Source organism: Passer domesticus, chromosome 13 (genome assembly GCF_036417665.1).
Source record: "Passer domesticus isolate bPasDom1 chromosome 13, bPasDom1.hap1, whole genome shotgun sequence".
NCBI lineage: Eukaryota > Metazoa > Chordata > Aves > Passeriformes > Passeridae > Passer > Passer domesticus.
The window spans coordinates 716,353-738,063 of NC_087486.1; the positions used below are offsets into that span (position 1 = coordinate 716,353).

At 49.4% G+C, this 21,711-nt stretch overlaps 1 protein-coding gene across 2 annotated transcripts in view; it reads left to right on the forward strand.

Annotated features, from left to right (window-relative positions):
* Positions 1-21,711, forward strand: part of NR3C1 (nuclear receptor subfamily 3 group C member 1) — a 65,355-nt gene that overhangs the window by 34,000 nt on the left and 9,644 nt on the right. For both annotated transcript variants that reach the window (XM_064388108.1, XM_064388109.1), the window contains exons 3-6: positions 3,614-3,777; positions 7,685-7,801; positions 13,244-13,522; positions 15,990-16,134. In XM_064388108.1, coding sequence (XP_064244178.1) covers positions 3,614-3,777; positions 7,685-7,801; positions 13,244-13,522; positions 15,990-16,134 — 705 coding nt within the window. The remainder of the gene's footprint in view (positions 1-3,613; positions 3,778-7,684; positions 7,802-13,243; positions 13,523-15,989; positions 16,135-21,711) is intronic.

The window sequence follows — 21,711 nt, forward strand, 5'->3', positions numbered from 1 at the left end:
TCCTCTCTTGTCTATGCTGCTTGATTTTTAGTTTTTATCTAGATAGGACTCATAGTTTATTAGGGTTTGTCGAGTTGAAAGCAATTTTGTAAATACTGAAAGGTATTCCATCATTATTTATCTCAGAGTGCAATTTCCCTGCCTTAGGAAGAGGACATGTGCCTTTTACTGTCTCGCTGTACAGGTGAGGGATGCACACTGGATGTCAGGCCGGCTCCTGCAGGAGCCCTGCTGCCCTGCAGTCCCTCCTGGTGCTGCTCCACTGTCTGGCAGCTCTCCACACCGTTAGTAAATATTGCCCTTATCTGATACAGCCAGCCTGGCAAGATATGCCTGCAGCCCGGATTAGATTGCTGGCTACTGCTGTATTAATCAATGTAATCATTTATTTTTAGTTTTAGAAGTCATATCATCTGTTTTCTTTCTCATATTACATTTTCTGTGGTGCTGGTAGAGAAAATGAGCCCTGTTTAAAAATTAAAGGTGACTGAAAAGTTTCAGTGGAATATGTTTGGCACTGTCATGGTTTCCCTGACAGCTGATGAATGTTTCCTTAAAAATGCTTTTGTCAGAAATTTGAGAGGTATAAAGAGTTTTATTTAAATTAGCTCTCTTCAAAACTATACATAGAAAGATATTTCCATCTTTTTAATAATTTTAATGAAGCAAAGTTCTCTAGTTATATATTCCTTATTTAAATTCAAAGCTCCTAGCCTGTACTTCAGTGTTTAACCTGAGATACTTAGTCTTAGAAAAGGAGCTATTTGGCCTAAACCTTTAGAGAAAATAAGGCATTTTAGAGTAGCCAGACAGTGGCTGCTGCTTGTAGAAGGGGTATTGCTTGGTTTTGAGGTAAGTGTTGGGTTTTTCATTTGGGTTTTTTTGCATATGACAGTCTACAAGTAGAGAAACAAATTTCTTTTTCCAAATGCATCAGTAAGCTGGGGAGAGAAGAAAAAAACCCCAAAAAGCAAAAGGATAAAGTAATATGAGCATCACATGAAAGGAAGCAAAGCTTTGAGGTCAGAGTTACTTGTCTGATGACCAGACAGGAAAGCTGTGAGAGAGCAGAGAACCAGGGGCAGCTCTCAAGCCTGAGGTTCTCGTGTTGTCTCTGGGCTCCTGGTGAGAGCTCCGTGGAGCAGCAGAACCTGGCCAGAGCCAGCAGAGCAGGAGTGGAGGTGAATCTCAGCTGCTGAGATTGCCCAGGCGGTGTCAGCAGTGCCACAGGTGCCAGCTCAGCCGGGCAGTGCCAGGCTCAGGGGGCACGGGGCAGTGCCCCCATCCTTCCGAGCTGCTCCTGGGGCTCTGTGCCCTTGAGGAAGGCAGGCCTGCTGGGCAGGGCAGGAGCAGGGTGAGCTGGAATTAAAGATGTGTGTTCCTGCAGACACGGGGTCGGTGGGGCTGGCTTGGGTTGCATCCTGCCCTGGCTCGGGCGCTGAGCCCGCCTTGTGCAGCCAGAGGGGTTGGTCAGAGCTCGCTGCTCCTTAAAGGAAGAGTGATTAATTGGGAAAGGCAGGAGAGCCGTGCCATGCTGGTGAGCAGGATGAGTGCTCCAGCTGACAGACACGCTGTGGGGCTGGCAGCCTCGTGGCAGACCAAGGAGATCTCTTGAACATTCCACAGATGCTTCTGAACGCAGAGGAGCGATGTGACAGATTCGAGTTCTTTTCCAAGTTCTGGAAAGAAGCATTCTTCCTTTGGGAAAAGAGGGGCCTTTTTCTTCCCTTTTTCCTCAAGTTTGACTCATTCTGCTCCATTCCTGCTGCCAGCCTTTCCGCTGAGGGCTTTGCAGCACCCTTGTTCTGGTCTTGCTCTGCTCTCCTCTTCCCACTGCTCTTGCAGCACGTTGAAGCTGTGGCTGTGTTTGTGGTGTTTTCTGCCCAGCCCTCTCTGCTCTGAGACACAGCTCAGCCTCTCCCCACCTCAGACACGGGTTTCAGGGGGTCTGCACATCCCTTAGCTCTTTGCCTGCCTGTGCTGTCTCATTTTTCCCCCTAACACAAGTCATTTTCACTTCTCTCTGCCTTCTGGTTCTATTTTTGCCAAAGTGAGAACTTCATTGACACATTTATTGTGGTTTGACTTTGATCCCTCTGTGTTTGAGTGGGAGGATCCTGCTCCTTGTCTTTTGATTGCCCCGATCCCTGCAGGAAAGGCCAAACAGGATGGCAAAGTCCTTTGGATCACTGGATGGGCCATTTCTCAGGTGCTCTCTGGGGATGGGACACATGGACCTGTGCAAAAGCAGAGCTCCCAGGTGTTGGAATGGCTTCATTTGGGATGGAATTTTAAGGTTTGCGTGAGCGTGTTGGAGCTGTGGGTTTTTCTAAATGTGCGACCAAATCTGGTCAGACTTCCTTGAGGAGGGGGAAAGGAATTTTCCATGCACAAGCCATCCCACATACAAATGCTAAGCCCACATCAGGGAACGTGGATGGTCTGGAGAGTTTCCAAGGAGAGGCACCAAAACCTTAAATAAAAGTGTCATTTTTCTAGCTTCATCTGGAGAGTGGCTGGAACCCTGGCGAACAGGATTTTCTGTGAAAATCAGCTTCAAGTGAAGCAGGCAGTAGAGAAATCATGTTGTAGGAGTTTCAAACTTAGTTGGAAATCACAGAATAGCTGGGGTTGGAAGGGACCTCTGGAGATCATCCAGTCCAACCTGCTGCCAAGGCAAGGTCACCCTGAGCAGGGGACACAGGAGCGTGTCCAGGTGGGTTTGGGATGTGGCCAGAGAGGGACACTCCGTGACCTCCTGGGCAGCTGTTCAGTGCCTGCCACCCTCCATGGAAGGAGGTTTTCCTGGTGTGGAGGCGGATGAACTCAGCAGCTGGGCCTTTCCAGGGCTCTGGGGCAGTGCCTGGTTGGTCTGTAGACCAGGGTAGGTCTGTGGGATCATGGCTGGTCTGTAGGATCATGGTTGGTCCATAAGGGTGCCATGCAGCTCTCTTCATACCAGAGAAGATAAGCCACCATCAGACCAGCCCCTGAGCTCTGGGCCAGCACTGCTGGGTCAGCCCTGAGGATCAGGAGCAGCTCCAAGGTGATTAGGATGGATTGCTTGTTGTTCTAAGAGGGATTTGGGTTCTTTTCCTTAACAAACCAGTCCTTCATTTGTAGCTGGGCTGGGTGTTTACATCCAGATCCTGAAATGAGGGATATTTCTCACTCTTCTCCTGAACTGCAGGGGTGAAACGATCACTTGTTACTGCGAATATTTGTTGCTATATGGCCCAATTTGCACAGCTTCTTGCATAAGAGTATCCCAGTAGAGCAGGCAGTGGTGGTGCTGGGAAGGGAGCCCTTGTGCAGACTGCAGGGAATGTGGCAGTAATGGAAACAATATGGAGTAAGAGCGTGTTTAAAGAGTCAATTTTAAAGGCTGGGATAATTGTGCAAGAAACTTGGCTTCAGAAACGTGTAAGGGAAGGAATCTTGAGGCAGCCAAATAGGCCGTGAAGAATCCATACAGCTTTTCTGGGGTTTTACAGGAGTCCCTGTTTAACTCTTTCTGTGCGCTCTGTGTGCAGAACTGCCCCACCGAGGGCAGCTGTTCCTGGCAGCTACGAGCCTCTCTCCCAATTAAAGGTGTTTTTCTGCTTTGTTTCAGCCCTGGAATGAGGTCAGATGTAAGCTCTTCTCCATCCACAACCTCAGCAACTACGGGACCACCTCCCAAGCTCTGCCTGGTGTGCTCCGACGAGGCCTCCGGGTGCCACTACGGCGTCCTGACGTGTGGCAGCTGCAAAGTGTTCTTCAAGAGGGCGGTGGAAGGTAGGACCTGCTTGGACTGCAGTTAGCTGCTTGTAAATGGAGGATCCCCACGCACATCATGCGTTTTCAAACCCAGCAGCCGTGGTTTTTCCAGAATCCTACTGAACAGCCCATGCGTTAGATCAGTGATCTTGTCATAGTAAATCACATTGATAATGGTGCATTATGCAAAGCATGGATTCCATTCACATTGATGAAATGCTCCCATTCACTCTGGGTAAAAGAATTTATTGTTGTTTTGGCTTTTGTCCCTTTCATTTTCTTTCACTGTTGTTTTTGTTTATTTGTCACATTTTTATACAGATATTTGTCTGTGTGCAATAGATTTGTAAAGTGTGTGATTTTTCAATTTATGGTTAGTTGGTTTGTGTAGAAAACTTACATGGAACTTGGTAAATCTGTTGTGTGTGAGGTTATTGTCATTTTCCTGTAAACAATGCTGGTTGAATTGCATCCATGTCCCTGGGTGTTATTTGCAGGGACACTGGGTACCAGGGACGTGTGTGGGATTGGGTCACTGGGATTTCTGTCTAGTTGTGATTACAGAAAACCATTCTGGAAAGCAGAGATGATGGAAAACTAATGTGAATAAGGACAGTGTGATTTTTGGGTGCATCAGTAGCCATTTTGTGAGGGACTAGGTTGTACCTCAAGATCTGACCGAGCTTCAGTATCACATGCAGGAAAACTGGAGCACATTCCCAGTGTTTCTGGGAAGATGGTGATTCCTCAGGTCTGAAGAACACTGTTCTTAGTTCTGGCCCTCGGGGTTTCCTGTCTTGTGCCTTCCTCGTGCAGCCCCTCTGAACCAGGCTCTTTCTGCTGACTTTTGTGCACACTGGGGTCACTGGAGGAGGGGGAGGCTCTTTGACAGAGACAAGCCACCATTCAGTGCTCAGAAGCAGAACTTTCCCCTGTTCCTGGCTCACCAGGGGCCATGGGAGCTCCATGGAAGGGCAGAGCCCCTCGGAGGGATCAGGAAAGTCAGGTTCACATTGTGCTTTCTGCTGGTCACAAAGGGGTGTTGGCTCTGTGGCAGCTGAAGTACAACAAGGCAGTATGAGCTCAAGTGCAAAGCAAATAATCATCTGTACCTTTGATTAAAACATGGTCACCAGAGATCCCTCAGGAGACAGTTTATAAGGCAGCTGGACAGGTGCCATAGCCATGGGTTTGCCTGCTCTCAAGCTTAAATAAATCACCAAAGTATTGATACAGGAAGGAATCACCCCAGTGATTCCTTTTGGGTTTGATACACCAGAAATCAACTGTCTTGAGATTAAAAATGTAAGCAGGCTTGTGGCAATCAGTTCCTCGAGGCTCACCTCTGCTTCCATTTTGACTGTGCCACAAATTATCCCACTTCTCACAGAATCCCAGAATCACTGAGGTTGGAAAAGACCTCCCAGTTCATGAAGTTGAGCCTTTGATCGATCACCACCCTGTCAGCTGGGCCCCAGCACCAAGGACTGAGCACCCTGAACCCTTCCATCCTATGACATGGATGTTTGCAGGACTGCTTCCAGGATCTCTTAGTCCTAGTCCTCACTTTAAGGAACAAATAATTTGGTTTTGTCTTTTATAGGCATTTTTCTTATTAGGAACATATGTAAAAAGAATTTGTTTCTGCAATATCCTTTCTATTAGTGGCTGCCAGGCACCTGTTAGTGCTCGGATCAAGCTGACTCTGCACACTCATTATCCGGCCTTTAGCCAAAGCCCTTCTTTCCACCTTTGCCTCCAGGCCTGTGTACTGTGACAGAAATAGTCACAGAATCTGGAAGTGTCAGTGTCTAGGAAGTCAGTATAAAGTGCATCTTTTCAGCAAAGAGTAGAAGCAGAGGAGAAGAGGAAGGGTGAAGGTGGGACAGCAGCTCTCGATGTATGTGCAGTGCTTCAGGCAGACAGCCTTTCTTCAGAAGCCCAGGCTGGCCACAGATAGCATTTTCTAGTTCTGATCTTGTGGTGTTCCAGAGCCCAGAGCCCTCATGAGGGAGTTTCTCCAGCCCCAGCCCTGCTCAGCTCCCAGCCCTTCACCCATGTACCAACCTGGATGCTCCCAGCTCCTCACGCCTCCCTCCCTGCAGCCTCCCCAGCACCTCTCCCTCCTGCTCTGCTCCAGATCAGCCTTCTTCGTCAGCAGTTTCCCTTCCATCTCCCCAAGTCCCTTGTCTGCAATTCCCAACCTTTTTTAGGCTGCTGTGCTCACATGGGCACAGGGCTGTTGGTGCCACGCTGCGTCAGAGCCGCGGTGCCAGCGGGGCTGTGGGCAGCACGGGGATGGGATGGGATGGGATGGGATTGGGGATGGGATGGGATGGGATGGGATTGGGGATGGGAATGGGGGTGGGATTGGCCAGCCTCTGAGAAACGTCCCTGTGTGCCCCAGATCCCCCTGGAAACTCCTGCCTTGGCTCACTCCTGGTTTTTAGCAGAGTATTTGGGGAGTGTCTGTGTTTGAGCAGCAAAGAGAACTGGAGCATGTTCCTTTTGCTGCTGGCACAGCCCTGGGCAGCAGGAGGACCAAGTTCCCTTCATTCTCCCCCAAAATGGTCTTGTGACAAGAGGCTTTGCTGCAGCATAACACAAAGAAAACGTGTAGCTTGGTCCTAGAAAAGGCAAGAGCTGGTGAGCAGTAAACACAAGGAGCCAAGGATTCGTGGAGAGGAAGCTCTTTGTTAGGAACAGAAGGGAGCAGCTCAGGAGCATCCTCCCCTGAAGTGCCTGTATTGAGGGGTGAAACTGGTCTCACCAGACAGCGTGGAGGGACGTGGAGCTGTGGTCCCTGCTCCACTGCAGTGCTGGGCATCAGCTCATGCTCTGTGTGTTTCTGTGTGTTAGGATGCTAATGGCAACCAGATCGGTGGGTGCAGGATCTGTTGTCTGAATTCATCACACACAAAGCTGGCACAAGGGTCAGGAAGGCTCCTCTTCCCTGAGTGCAAGAGGTGGGGGGGTCATTCAGAAAAACATTCTTTGGAATATCAGCTTGAGGCGCTTCACTGGAGAAGTTTGGCCAAAGCCATAGGAATGAACTCTGCATGCCCATAATTTTCACAGCTGACTTGTAAGAAATTCCTTCTCCAAGCTGTTTTCCTGTGAGAAAACTCTTGGACTTTGTTGTGAATAATTCAGTATTCGGAAAATCTGTGTTTGTTTCTCACAATATTGTACTGTCAGTACTTTGCAATACAGAGTAAAAGCCCAGGCTGCAGCTTTCTGCCCTCTGGAAAAACATGCTCCTTGACCCCTGTCTGGGAGAAGGATCTATTCTTTGGTAATACCTTTCCCTAAATAAGTTACTTTCAGACATTCATTCACATAACTCATATAATTAAGTATAGATACTTCTGTTGCCCTGCTCTAAGCAGCTAAGAAGTAGAGTTATTTTAATTTATGTACTTCGACTTGTGTTTGCAGGGCCAGTTTTGTTATGAATCTGTGAATCCATAAAAATGTCAGAGAATTTGGTTTGTCCAGGTCAGGCTGTAAGTTACAGGAAGGTTTCATGGCTGTCCAGCTGATGAAGCTGTGTCTGTGCTCTGTAGAAATGTTTACAAGTGTTTTCTCAGAATGTGTTTGTGCACATTATTTATGTCTCATGTCAAACTATTTAGAGAAATGGGAAACCTGCTGTAGAAGGTGGCTTTGGTAAATGCAGGGGGAAATAGTTTTAAAAATAGAAGTTGCCTGGTGTTAACAAATAGAAAATAATGTTTTTTACCTAAATGTATTGGCTTTGAGATGTAAACATGAGGAATGGGTTTGGGTGTGTGAAACCGGGTGGGTGCCGATGTTTTTGCAAGGCAGGCAGCGCAGCAAGGGAAGGTTTTCTGTGGTCCTTGCTGTCCCTGAGGCAGGGCTGTGCCGTGGGGAGCTGATGTTTGTCCGTCTGTGTTTGTGGCAGGGCAGCACAACTACCTGTGTGCCGGCAGGAACGACTGCATCATCGACAAGATCCGCAGGAAGAACTGCCCCGCGTGCCGCTACCGCAAGTGTCTGCAGGCGGGCATGAACCTGGAAGGTAACAGCACTGCCTGCCCGGGCTGCCTGGGCTGCTGCTGGGGAGCTGCTGGGGAGCTGGTGGGGCTGCTGCTGGGGAGCTGCTGGGGAGCTGCTGGGGAGCTGCTGGGGAACTGGTGGGGAACTGCTGGGGCTGCCTGGGGCTGCTGCTGGGGAAACTGGTGGGGCTGCTGCTGAGGAACTGCTGGGAAACTGCTGGAGAACTTCTGGGGCTGCTGCTGGGGCAACTGGTGGGGCTACAGCTGGGGCAACTGCTAGGGAAACTACCAGGGCAACTGCTGGGGAAACTGCTGGGGCAACTGGTAGGGCAACTGTCAGGGCAACTGCTGGGGAAACTGCTGGGGCAACTGCCAGGGAAGCTGCCAGGGCAACTGTCAGGGCAACTGCTGGGGAAACTGCTGGGGCTGCTGCTGGGGCAACTGCTGGGGTAACTGCTGGGGTAACTGTCAGGGAAACTACCAGGGCAACTGCTGGGGCAACTGCTAGGGAAACTGTCAGGGCAACTGCCGGGGCAACTCTCAGGGAAACTGCCAGGAAAACTACCAGGGCAACTGCTGGGGAAACTGCTGGGGCAACTGGTAGGGAAACTGCCAGAGAAACTGCCAGGGCAGCTGCTGGGGCAACTGCCAGGGAAACTGTCAGGGCAACTGCCAGGGCAGCTGCTGGGGGCAGCTTCAGTCCGTGCTGCATTCCGTGGGCATTGTAAGGAGACGCAGCAGGGCTTGTGCTGAGCCTTCTCCTGGTGTGCTCATTGCTGGCTCGGTGTGCTCAGCACAAGTGAGGCTGAGGCACGCACACAAACAGGGGCTGTTCTTCATCCCTCTCAGCACGTACATCACGGGGCTTTTCCGTGGGATGTGGGACAGCAGAGCTTGGAGAGCACCTGGAGGGAGGTGTAACACCTGTGGGAGGGTGTGCTGAGTGACCTGACTGAGACCAGGGGTGGGAGTGGGGGTTACGTCTTCCAGCTGAGGAAAGTTGAAGTGCTTTTGTTCATGCTGTGGATACTTCTTAAATATCTGACAGAATTTCTCTAGAAAGTGTTGGTTGAATTGAACATACCACCACAACATTGTTCTCTGCTGAGTCCTGAATGACTCCTGAGAATCTGAAGGCTACATCAACCAGAGATTTAGCAGCAGTTGTAAAATGGCATAAAACACTTTTATTGGTGTCAGCTTCACTTTATGTTTGCTATTTTTCCCTGAGCAGCAGAGATTAACGCAGCACTTACTAGTGCAGTTATCCTGGTGGTCCGTGTATAATCAGAGTTGTCAGATAAAATAAAAATGTCAAAGATGTATTTGTCAGCTCCAAGGATGAGCAGAATTTCATTTCAGTGCTAACATCCTTGGTGAGGTGTAAGTGATAAGTTAAAGAGATCAATGAAGCACAGCCTGGTGTCTGTGTTAGCACATCCTTCCTCTTGTGCTCCCAACCTCCCTCGGGGGACACAGCACCACTTCTCCTGGGCTTCTCCTGGGCTTCTCCTGGGCTTCTCCTGGGCTTCTCCTGGGCTTCTCCTGGGCTTCTCCTGGGCTGCAGGGGACTGGACCTGCCCTTCCAGGCTCATCCCCTCCTCGGGGTGGGTGGGATGCTGCTGCTCCCTTTCTTGAGCTGTTGTCATGATCTGTGTGCAGGAGGGGAGGTCACAGCCAAAACCTACAGTAGTGGGTTCTGAAATAAACCCCTAAAGGCTGTGGATGGGCAGTGAGTGTCTCCCAGGAGCTGGATTTGGGGTTTGGACACTCCCAGTGGGCTGGACCTCATCCTTCAGGGGTCAGAGCAGGACAGGCCTTTTGCCTGGTCCATGGGGCAGGTCACTGCCCTGCCAGTGGCTGGGGGCAAGGACACCCAACAGCAGAGCCTAAGGCAGCTTAAATAATGCCAAACCCCACAGGTGTGGTTTTGAGGTGGGAAAGAATGCATTTTGGTTAAGGTTGATTTCTATTTATTCTCTTCATAGTTGTTTTCAAAATACATCTGTGCCATTCACTATGTGAATAAGTGCTCTCATAGTAAGGAACAGTTCTCTAACACTCAGGTTTTGGGCTCTCACTGTGGGCTTTTCCCTCCTGAGAAGCTTCAGGGTGATGACGTTGGGCTCCTGTCACTTCTCCTCATGTAGGCTGGAGCCCTTCCAGAGTGGTTTGTCTGAATTCTGGCACAGAGAATCCTAGAGAAGAGTGAGGTTTTGGAGGGTGGATTTTGTTATATAAGTTGTTGGAGAAGGTGGGGAGAGGGAAGCTTTTATGGCTGAGAGGGAAAAGGAATCTAAAAACTCAGGAGCACAAAATGGAAGAACCCAGAGTTGTGTGAAAGGGTGAAAAATGCCCTGAAAACAAGGATTTTTGGGACAGATCTGAGCAGATGGAGAAGTGGTCATGCAGAAAAGCAAACTGGGAGGCAGCAAAAAGTGCAGAAGAGACCAATATCCAGTTTATCTTGTCTATTTGAGGCTCACAGTTCAGGAATGACTGTTGTTCAAAAAAGAATTAAATTTGCATGTTTTTTAGACAGTAATTTCTTTTTGAAAAGTCCCCAGCTGCATCCTCAGTGCATAAACAATGGTTGTAGCAAACCAGTGAATGGTCAGAAGAGACCCCAGTGTCCAGCCCTTCAGTCCCTGGGCCCCTTGCCCTCTCCTGACTTCCTGCTGGGCTTTTCCCAGGAGCCTGCCCTGTTTTGGGTTTCTCACTTTCTGGTACCTACAGTGGATTTCACTGTTAGGTATTGGGTAGAAAATGAATTTATTTTTAAATTAATTAATGCATTCATTCTGTCATGCAGTATTTTAATTGACCCATTCTTGTCCTGAGTTAAAAGTGGCTCTTTCTAGTCACTTGATAATTTTCTGTTAGCCTTTTTTACCATAAAATCATTAAGGTTGGAGAAGACCTCAGGTCCATCAGTCATCCTTTTGGCCCTGCATATCATCCTTTTCTGGAACTTTATTCTCTCTATTGCATATTTTTGGGGGCGTAGGGGACTGGAAAAACATCAAACTGTCAAGCTGCAGGTACCAGAGATTTACAGAGCACAAAGATGATATTTTGTACTCCAGCCTTTATTTCCTTGAGTTCTCATTTCCGCTCCCACCGTTAATTGGTGTTCCTTGGCACCCTCTCTCTTTGTGATGTGCTGGAAGAAAAGATTTATTGTTAGGTTTTATGCCTCTAAAAAACGGTCTCATCATTTTTTTGGCTTTTCATGCTGCATTTTACATTTAAACTTGGCAATTAATTAGTTTTTTCTGCAGTCTTCACTTGGAATTTATTTCATTTTTTTGAGGAATCTTTAGTTGTGGTGCTTTGCCCTGCCGTGCCCGCAGTGGGCTGGTTCTGGTTCCCCTTGAGGAGGGCAGTGGCCGCCGGGGTGGGGGCAGGTCCCTCGCCCACCTGGCCCAGGTGCTGGGGCCATCTGCCCCCAGGCAGGGAGGAGGAAGCCTCTGCAGCCTGGTGGATGCCAGACTGCAGGAGGCTGGGGCTCGGGGCTTTGGTTTGTTTTGAACAGAAAATCTTGGATGCTTTTCTCTCCATGCTGGGTTTATCTGTGGGGGTTATCTCCTGTAACGTGCCCTAAGGAGCTGGCTTTAAATTAGTGGTCTTTATTATTATTTAAAAATTAATTGCAAAGAAATACATTATCTCAACCTTCTTCTTTCTTTGTGAGGTACAGTTATATATCTAAGTCAGGACTGGTAGCAGCCTGATAAAAATTCTTGCATAATAATTTGTCTTATCAGATCTGTTTATTTTGATTATAATTTTATCAGGCTTTCTGGGCTGGAAATACTCCATCCAGGTGTCTGCAGGAAGCTGAAGGCATGTGCTTCTAAATTTAAGTCAAAGCAGTTCATTTGCTCTTCAGAACACGGATAATGGGGCAAAAAAAAACCAGAATATGAAAGGATTTTGAAGCAACCATTTCAAAATTGAGACGAGAACAACAAGAAGCTCTTTGCTCCAAGGAAACAACTCTTGCTATTCCCTCACGGCAGGCTTGGCACGTGTGGCCAGTCTAGAAAACTTTGGGAACATGCAGTTTGTACGAGGTCTGAGGAGGATCCCTTGTCTGTGGCAGCTGATTTCTGGCAGGAGCGGGTCCAGGAGGGGCTGGTGTGCTGGCACTGCAGGCTGGGGCAGTCTGGGTGCTCAGGGGTTCTGGACAGGCCAGGAGGGACTTGGAATGCACAGCCACATTTTGTGGTATTTTACAGGCTACAGCCTGATCTCGGGAGTTCCAGAGCACAAATCACTCCATGAGCCAAGGCACCCAGGGCAGGAGCTGGGCTCCTTTCCCCCTTAAGCAGCGAGTTCCTTCCGTGTGGCCGCTGCATGCAGCAGAGCCACAGCCAAGCAGGAGACTCCATTAGGGACAAGATGCTAATAAAACTGGTGCTCCAGCTTTTTGTAGTTTACAGTTAACATCTCTGTGTGGTGTTTTATTTATTTGGCGAATGAGTTTTATGGTTTAATTACGCAGCAGTGATTTATATGCAAGAGAGCTGGCAGGAGAAAAAGTTTCTCCTGCCCAGCATTTTTTAAAAAAAAGAAGCTTTCCCTGGCTTGAGAGATCCAGTAACTTTTTACCCATTAAATATATTTTTTCCCTTTCTTTTGCCTAGTTTTTGTGTTTGCTATTTAAAGGAACTTTTAAAGTGTGCAGTCCTGCAGATATTTCCAGTGGTGGAATTGAGCCTTGTATTTTAGGGTTGGCTTTGGATTTTAGGATTTTTCAGCCTTGTATTTTAGGGTTGGCTTTGGATTTTAGGATTTTTCAGCCTTGTATTTTAGGGTGGGCTTTGGATTTTAGGATTTTTTCAGCCTTGTATTTTAGGGTTGGCTTTGGATTTAAGGATTTTTGAGCCTTGTATTTTAGGTCGGCTTTGGATTTTAGGATTTTTGAACCTTGTATTTTAGGGTGGGCTTTGGATTTTAGGATTTTTGAGCCTTGTATTTTAGGGTTGGCTTTGGATTTTAGGATTTTTGAACCTTGTATTTTAGGGTTGGCTTTGGATTTTAGGATTTTTTCAGCCTTGTATTTTAGGGTTGGCTTTGGAATTTAGGATTTTTGAGCCTTGTCTTTTAGAGATGGCTTTGGAATTTAGGATTTTTGAGCCTTGTCTTTTAGCATTGGCTTTGGATTTTAGGATTTTTCAGCCTTATATTTTAGGGTCAGCCTTGGATTTTTTCAGCCTCGTAAGGTACCTGCAGACATTGCTGAACTCTTTGAAGCATTGGCATAAATGTGACTCCTATTAAAATGCAAGGCATTATTTTCAGTGGAAGTTTGCTTGGAAGGAGTGCGGAATTCCCGGCTTTGCCGAGCAGTGCTGTGCAGGTTCCGCTGCAGGGGAGCAGAGCAGCGTTTCCTGCGCTGTGTTTATCTCTGCGTGGCCATTTCCAGCCCTCACCTGTGCTCCTTTCCCCACCCTTTGCAGCCCGGAAGACCAAGAAGAAGATCAAGGGGCTGCAGCAGGGCGGCGCGGCGGGCGCGCGCGAGGCTCCGGAGGCAGCTGGCAGCAAGAGCATCGTGCCCGCCTCGCTGCCACAGCTGACGCCCACCCTGGTGTCCCTGCTCGAGGTCATCGAGCCCGAGGTGCTCTACTCGGGCTACGACAGCTCCCTGCCCGACTCCAGCTGGAGGATCCTCTCCACGCTCAACATGCTGGGCGGCCGCCAGGTGGTCGCTGCTGTCAAGTGGGCAAAGGCAATCCCAGGTAGGGCACGGGCACGGGGGTGCTGCCTGCAGGCTTCCTGCTGGACCTGGATCCTGCAGGCTTCCTGCTGAGCCCACACCTGCCTCTTCTCCTTCAAAGCTGTGCACATGAGGTGTTGGTAGAATCAGGGCTTCTTCACGGCTCCGGTACTTCCGGAGCAGAAGAGCGGAAAAAATGACAGATGCAAACATTTATTTGCCACAAATTAGGTCATTTTATTTGAGCACTTTGACCATTGAATATTGAAAATCTTATTTAAATGGGTATTTGTTGGAAAAGTATTGCAGAGAACTATTTGTATTAGCTCTGTCTCCACCTCAGATTCACAGAATGCCAGAATGGTTTGGGTTGGAAGGACCTTAGAGCCCACTCGGTCCCACCCCTGCCATGGCAGGGACATCTTGTACTGTCCCAGGTGTCCAGCCTGGCCTTGGAACTTCCAGGAATCCGGAGGCAGCCAGAGCTGCTCTGGGCAGTAAACAATTATTTCTTGAACACTCTTAGCAATGAGGTTCTCCTGACTTCTGCAGCCCAACATCTCTGTGCTGGCTCATTGGGTCTGCGTTCATGGGTGGATGTTTCCTGACTCCCCCTCACTGTCCAGCTCCACGGTGGAAGTCAAGGTGTTATTTTCTCTCCAGCTCTGCTCAAAGTGACTCTTACCTGGGCAGGTTTGCTGCTGTTCTGGCTCCCACCTAAAGACACAGAGAGGCACAGAAGAAGTGATGCCAGATCTCAGCCTTGGACGTGACACGTGGCATCTGTCTTGGAGAGGCCAGGGCCAAGAGGAGCTGAAGATGTTTGTTCCCACAGAACAAAGCCCAGTGTTTATCTCCCTCTCACCCCTGTCAGTGCTGTTCACTACCTGTTCTCAGAATCCCTGGCAAAAACACCTCCATGACGCATAGGTTGCCCAAAAATAACATCACAGAACAGGTCTGCCAAAAAAAAAAAGAAAAAAGCCTGATAATGAGATTTATGAGTCATAACTGTGTCTCTTTGAGCAAGGGAAATAAATTAACAGTGGGAAGGAAAGGCTGGAAAACTCAAATCCATCTGTGTCCAGCAGAGATGTGACTGCAGGGTTTGTGTGGGGTCTGGTTGACAAGGTGGGACAGGTTGGACCAGTTGGACTCGGTGATCTTGGGGAGCTTTTCCAACCTCAGTGATTCTGGCATTCTGTGTCAGGGCTGTTTGCACTGGGCACTTGTGCTGAATTAGCTCAGTCTGCTCGAGGAGAGGCTCACATGCACACACTTCCTTCTGGGACAGGTTTTTGGGAGACCATCTGCTATTCCCAGATCCAGATTTAGATTCCATTTTATAAAACACTTCTCTGTTCATCATCTCTGCTGAGCAGAGATGTTTGTAATTAGCCAAACCCTTCAGGTTAGAGCTTATGCTCTCAATGAAAATGCCAATCTCCTCTTTAATAGCTACATTAATGGCAACTATTCTTATCATTTTTATCTCCTTTCTTTTGTTTGCTGAGGTGGTTCCTCATGAGTGTTTAATTTGTATATCCTGCTCCTGTTGTAGCCCATCAGCCATGCTGACAGCACGCCAGCATTCCTTGCCAAACCCTTTAGCTGGGATTTCAAAATAACCTTTTCCTGGGGAGGGTTTGAGCACAGATTTCAAGGTTTGACCCAGAAAGACTGGAATCACTTTGAAACCCTTTCTTTGTAATTTAGAGGCAGAAGCTGGTCCCTCCTGGTGGCTCCAAAGCCAGGGGCTGTGTTTAGACCCACCAAGTTTGTTACATCCACTGGCTGGCTGTGCTGGCACAGCCTCAGGAAGCAGCTCTTCAGATGTTATGAGCTCTTTAGATGTCAGATGCTTAATAAAAATAGATAAAATCAACTTGTATTCAGGCTCTAATAATGGCTCCGTATGGCACGATGGTTTCTTGGTAAGTGTAGGCTGCATCTGATATGAGCTGGTGCTGCAAATCCAAAGCTGATGGCATTTTCAGACTCTTTGGGGGACCAGTTGCCAGCTTTTACTCATTTCCTCCCTCTTCAGTTGGCTCTGTTCATGCTACATGTGAGATTAGAAGCAGTTCATGCTGGTAACTAGTGCACTACTTACTTTGTAGGTTCAGTGTGCAATTGTTGTTGAATAAGAACATTTGATATTAAATCATTTATTGTCTAGCAGGCTGCTCTTGTGAAAAGGAGCTAACCCTGTTATTTTTGGAAGGCAGCCCAGTGAATTACAGTGTATGTGAACTGTAATTGTTGCCTTTCGTGATGTATCTGACTGACCATCAGCTCCACATAACCACACACATATCTACTGGGATTTTGTAATATTGCATCTCTTTCACTCCCTGTGGTACCTGTGCACTGATAACACAGCACTTCTGCTGCTCATCACCCTGCTCCTTTCCCAAGCCATGCAGCTTTTTTGTCCTTTGTTGCCTTTTTGCAACTGATGCCGTCCCCCCTCCGTTTTTATTTCTCAGGTTTCCGAAATTTGCACCTGGATGACCAAATGACCCTTCTGCAGTACTCCTGGATGTTCCTGATGGCTTTTGCTCTAGGCTGGAGGTCCTACAAGCAGTCCAACGGCAACCTGCTGTGCTTTGCTCCAGACCTGATCATTAATGAGTGAGTGGGAGCTGCCGGGGCTGGGGGGTGCCTGGGGCTGCTCAGTCCTCCCAGAAATCCCACAGCACCTCTCCCTCCCCACTTGTTTCTCCCCAGCAGCTTGCTTAGCATTTTCCACTAAGTCAAACGGAAGGTAATTGAGATATTAAGTGTATTTATATCCAGAAGTTTTTGTGGGAGGTGTTTGTGCTTTAACATTCCATATTGTGACTGTTCCTGCGCCATTCACTGGAATCATTCATTTTATCAGAGCCAACACAGTCACAGCTAAAAATATGCCTGGGATGGAGAGAAAAGTTTGGCAAATTGCATAATGTTCTGTCTGTTTAGTGTATCAAAGTGGCAGTATGGCCCTGCGAGTTTGCCAGAGTGAAACATTTCTGTCTGATCTGATGAAATTAGGGCTGAAAAGACAAGGCTAAAGATGGAACGACCTGCCTGATTCATATTTTCTTGTTGAACTTTGTTGTCGACTTTCAAGCAAAGTTGAATTTGGTGGAATGTTTGAACATGTATTTCCTTGCACCACACGTAGTTTTCCTTGTATTTTTCCAGGTTTTGTTGTGCAGTAATTCTGTGCTGTAGAAGAGGGAATTTGAGATTCTTGAGGTGGTTGGATCTTACTTGTGTGTTTCTTTTCTGGTTGTGATATGGAGGCAGTACTTTTAGCCTGCTTTGGCACAGTTTAATATTTTTGGTCCTATTTCACTTCAAAATCAGATCTCCCAAATATTTTCTGTGTTTTAAAAAAATATAATAATTGTTGCATTTTCTGTGGGATCAGTGATTTATAGTTCATGTTTATTTATTCCCTTGCTTTTTTTTTTCTCATTGTAAATATTTATCCAGGCTTTTATAAACTGTAATCATTGCCTCATAGTAATAATTTTTTTAAAAGACTGAGAAGGAGATGGCAGGTGAGGGCCCATCTGTATCTTTATGTTTATTAAAGTGCTAAGAATGTGTCCCTGGAGGAGAATAGTCTCTGTATGGTGGAATTGAAATAATTGATGGTGTCACTAAGTGCAATAACATCTGATTTGCTGTAAGTCAGAGGTCTCCTGCTGTTTTATCAGTGGGTCAAAACCACAGAGCTTCACTGCTAGGTGTTGGAACTCTTGAAAACCCCCAGAAATGAAAGGGTAATGCTGTTACAGCAAGCAGTAATTCCCAAATTCCTTCCAGCTACAGCTGGGTGAATCGTAGATCACGGTGACATTTGTTTTCAATAAAACACTGAGCTGACTGAGAGCACTGCAGCTCCTTCCAGGGAGCTACAGGTCCTCCATAAAACTCTCTGCTCGTAACTTTTTATGTCCCATCCCTCAATAAAACAGAGCCACCTCGGGGTAGGACCTGACAAGCACCAGGGGAGACGTGAGAGCCCTGCAGGAGCGACCTGCTGGGCAGGCAGACAAAAATCACCACCCTTGGCTTGGGGTGATAGCTGTGTCCACGTGGGAGCTGAGCTGAGGGCTGGGCAGGGGTCACTGCCATGCCACAGAGAGGGGCAGCTGCTCCTGGGTAATTCCCTTGGGGTTTTGCAGGGGGTTAGACACCATTTATTCTGTTCTGAGCTTGCAGCACTCACCCTCATGTTCAGTGCAGTTCAGCTTCACAAAGGGAACTCCATCTCTCCAAGGCTTGGTGGTTCAGTTGGACATGGCTGCAGTTATTGATGGATTTCTTTATGGGATTCATTCGACTTTCTTTAGCCTCATGCATCTGGGCAGCATCAGTCCTTCATGCGTTTATCCTCGTGCCAGCCCTGTCCACTGTGCTCCTGTGTGTTTACTGCTGCTCACACGGAGTAGCAACATCCAGTAGCTCAGAGTCTGTGGTAGGAAAGAGGATTAAATTCTCTTCTTACGTTTCAAACTGGCATATTCGTCATTTGCTCAGTCTTCTCCTAAAAATTTAATATTTATTGAATATTCCACTTTTATGTCTGTACTCCTATAATTTATTTATTTTTATGGAGGTATGTCTATACTAGCTGGCAATTTTATATATATCATACGTGTTTTTATACACATACACATGAAACTTGATTCAAGCTGTTGAAAAGTTTGGCAGCTGAATAAATCTTGGGCTTTAGGCCATTATTTAGTACTTGGAAAGGGTTTAAACCTGTGATTTTGCAGTATTGTATAACTGTTTCCCCAGTTTGTGATTGAAAACATGCCCTGCTGGAGCTGGCACTGGCTGTGTCTCAGCTTTCGTCCTCTGGGTATGTCACAGGGTGCCCAAAATTACAGTGAGCACAGTGACGGAGCACAGTGGTGTTCTTCGAGTAGCAGATGCCATTTAATTGCTGTCCAGCTGGGGACAGAAGTTCCTGGAAGTGCTGGGCCCCAGGATTCTGTCTCTGGTCCGTGCTGGTGGCTGTAGTGCTTGCTGGGAGGGCTGAGGTCACGCGTTTGTCCTGCTGATCTCGTGTGCCATGCAGGGTGGCTGTGCTGCTGCCTGGGGATAGCAAAACAACAAGTGAGGTCACTTTTGTAAGCAGTGCTGTGGCAGTGGCCTTTTTCCCCGAAGTTTCTCCCCAGCATTCTTTTGTAACTCCTTCTCTGGAGTCGGTGCCATCTGGTTTTCAGAGCAGCAGCCTCTTGTTTGCTGGGGTTTGGTGCTGGCAGCTCTGCTGAGCTGGGAGACTCAGAGCAGTGCAAAAACCCTGCCCTGGGTGCTTCCCTCGCCCATGTGCCCATTGCTGTGCCCATTGCTGTGCCCATTGCTGTGCCCATTGCTGTGCCCATTGCTGTGTCCATCCCCTTGTACCTCCTTGTGTCCATCCCTGTGTCCATCCTTGTGTCCATCCCCGTGCCCATCCCTGTGTCCATCCCCGTGCCCATCCCTGTGCCCATCCCTGTGTCCATCCCCGTGTCCATCCTTGTGTCCATCCCCGTGTCCATCCCCCTGTCCATCCCCCTGTCCATCCCCCTGTCCATCCCCGTGTCCATCCCCCTGTCCATCCCCGTGTCCATCCCCCTGTCCATCCCTGTTCCCTGTGCCCTGTCCTGCCAGGCCTGGGGCGCAGGGTGGGTGCTGAGGGCACAGGGAGGGGGCAGCTGCAGCAGCCTGCTCAGTGGGGGTGCCTGGGGAGGCCGCTGTGTGCTGTCCCCATGAGCTCTGCGTGTGTCCCATGAGCTCTGCGTGTGTCCCATGAGCTCTGCGTGTGTCCCATGAGCTCTGTGTGTGTCCCATGAGCTCCGTGTGTGTCCCATGAGCTCTGTGTGTCCCATGAGCTCTGTGTGTGTCCCATGAGCTCTGTGTGTGTCCCATGAGCTCTGTGTGTTTCCCATGAGCTCTGTGTGTGTCCCACTGCTCCATGTGTGTCCCATGAGCTCTGTGTGTCCCATGAGCTCCGTGTGTGTCCCATGAGCTCCATATGTGTCCCACTGCTCCGTGTGTGTCCCATGAGCTCCGTGTGTGTCCCATGAGCTCCGTGTGTGTCCCACTGCTCCGTGTGTGTCCCATGAGCTCCGTGTGTGTCCCATGAGCTCCGTGTGTGTCCCATGAGCTCCGTGTGTGTCCCACTGCTCCATGTGTGTCCCAGTGCTCCGTGTGTGTCCCATGAGCTCCGTGTGTGTCCCATGAGCTCCGTGTGTGTCCCACTGCTCCATGTGTGTCCCATGAGCTCCATGTGTGTCCCATGAGCTCCGTGTGTGTCCCATGAGCTCCGTGTGTTTCCCATGAGCTCCGTGTGTGTCCCATGAGCTCCGTGTGTGTCCCATGAGCTCTGCGTGTGTCCCATGAGCTCCGTGTGTTTCCCATGAGCTCCGTGTGTGTCCCATGAGCTCCGTGTGTGTCCCATGAGCTCCGTGTGTGTCCCATGAGCTCCGTGTGTGTCCCATGAGCTCCGTGTGTGTCCCACTGCTCCATGTGTGTCCCATGAGCTCCATGTGTGTCCCAGTGCTCCATGTGTGTCCCATGAGCTCCGTGTGTGTCCCATGAGCTCCGTGTGTTTCCCATGAGCTCCGTGTGTGTCCCATGAGCTCCGTGTGTTTCCCATGAGCTCCGTGTGTGTCCCATGAGCTCCGTGTGTGTCCCATGAGCTCCGTGTGTGTCCCATGAGCTCCGAGTGTGTCCCATGAGCTCCGTGTGTGTCCCATGAGCTCCCTGTGTGTCCCATGAGCTCCGTGTGTGTCCCATGAGCTCCATGTGTGTCCCATGAGCTCCGTGTGTGTCCCACTGCTCCGTGTGTTTCCCATGAGCTCCGTGTGTGTCCCATGAGCTCCATGTGTGTCCCATGAGCTCCGTGTGTGTCCCAGTGCTCCATGTGTGTCCCATGAGCTCCGTGTGTGTCCCATGAGCTCTGTGTGTCCCACTGCTCTGCGTGTGTCCCATGAGCTCTGTGTGTCCCATGAGCTCTGTGTGTCCCATGAGCTCCGTGTGTCCCATGAGCTCTGTGTGTCCCATGAGCTCCGTGTGTGTCCCATGAGCTCTGTGTGTGTCCCACTGCTCCGTGTGTTTCCCATGAGCTCCGTGTGTGTCCCACTGCTCCATGTGTTTCCCATGAGCTCCGTGTGTGTCCCATGAGCTCCATGTGTGTCCCATGAGCTCCGTGTGTGTCCCACTGCTCCGTGTGTGTCCCATGAGCTCCGTGTGTGTCCCACTGCTCCCTGTGTCCCACTGCTCCCTGTGTGTCCCATGAGATCTGTGTGTGTCCCATGAGCTCTGTGTGTGTCCCATGAGCTCCGTGTGTGTCCCATGAGCTCTGTGTGTCCCATGAGCTCCGTGTGTGTCCCATGAGCTCTGTGTGTTTCCCATGAGCTCTGTGTGTGTCCCATGAGCTCCGTGTGTGTCCCATGAGCTCTGTGTGTCCCATGAGCTCCGTGTGTGTCCCATGAGCTCCGTGTGTGTCCCATGAGCTCTGTGTGTCCCATGAGCTCCGTGTGTGTCCCATGAGCTCTGTGTGTGTCCCATGAGCTCTGTGTGTGTCCCATGAGCTCCGTGTGTGTCCCACTGCTCCCTGTGTGTCCCAGTGCTCCGCGTGGGGCTGAGCGGGTCCGTGGGTGGGGAATGCCCCGTGCCGGGAGGGCAGCTGGCATCCCCAGCAGGCAGAGCCCTGAGCGCTGCCCTTGTCCCGGCTGTGTCCCCAGGACAGCTCCCTGTGCCAGCTGAGATCATCTGATGTGCCCTGGCCAGGAGGGCCTGGCTGGGAGCTGTTCCAGAGCCGTGCCAGCGCTGGGGCTGGCACAGGGTGGGGGATCAGCCTCCTGGTGCCCTGACACGGGGCAGAGCCCGCCTGAGCTCAGGGCCGTGGCTGCTCTCGCAGCTGCAGCTTGTGTAGCCTTGGCCCTGCCCAAGCTCTGTGCCTTCCTCCTCATCCTCAGCCTCCCGGACGGGGCTGCATTCCCAGCAGGCACAAACAAACAGCAGGCTGACCCCTTTCCGAATGTTTATTTTAACCTTCTGCCCAGAAGTGGGCACAGTTTTACATGAGGAAGACTGCTGAGCCCTGGCAGAGAATGGGTTTGAATTACTCAGTCTGAAATGTGTGAGATGCCCTGTGGTCCTGCCCAGAGGGGCCAGGACGGCGTTTGCCAGCTGGCCGAGTGGTGGCTTTGTGCCAGG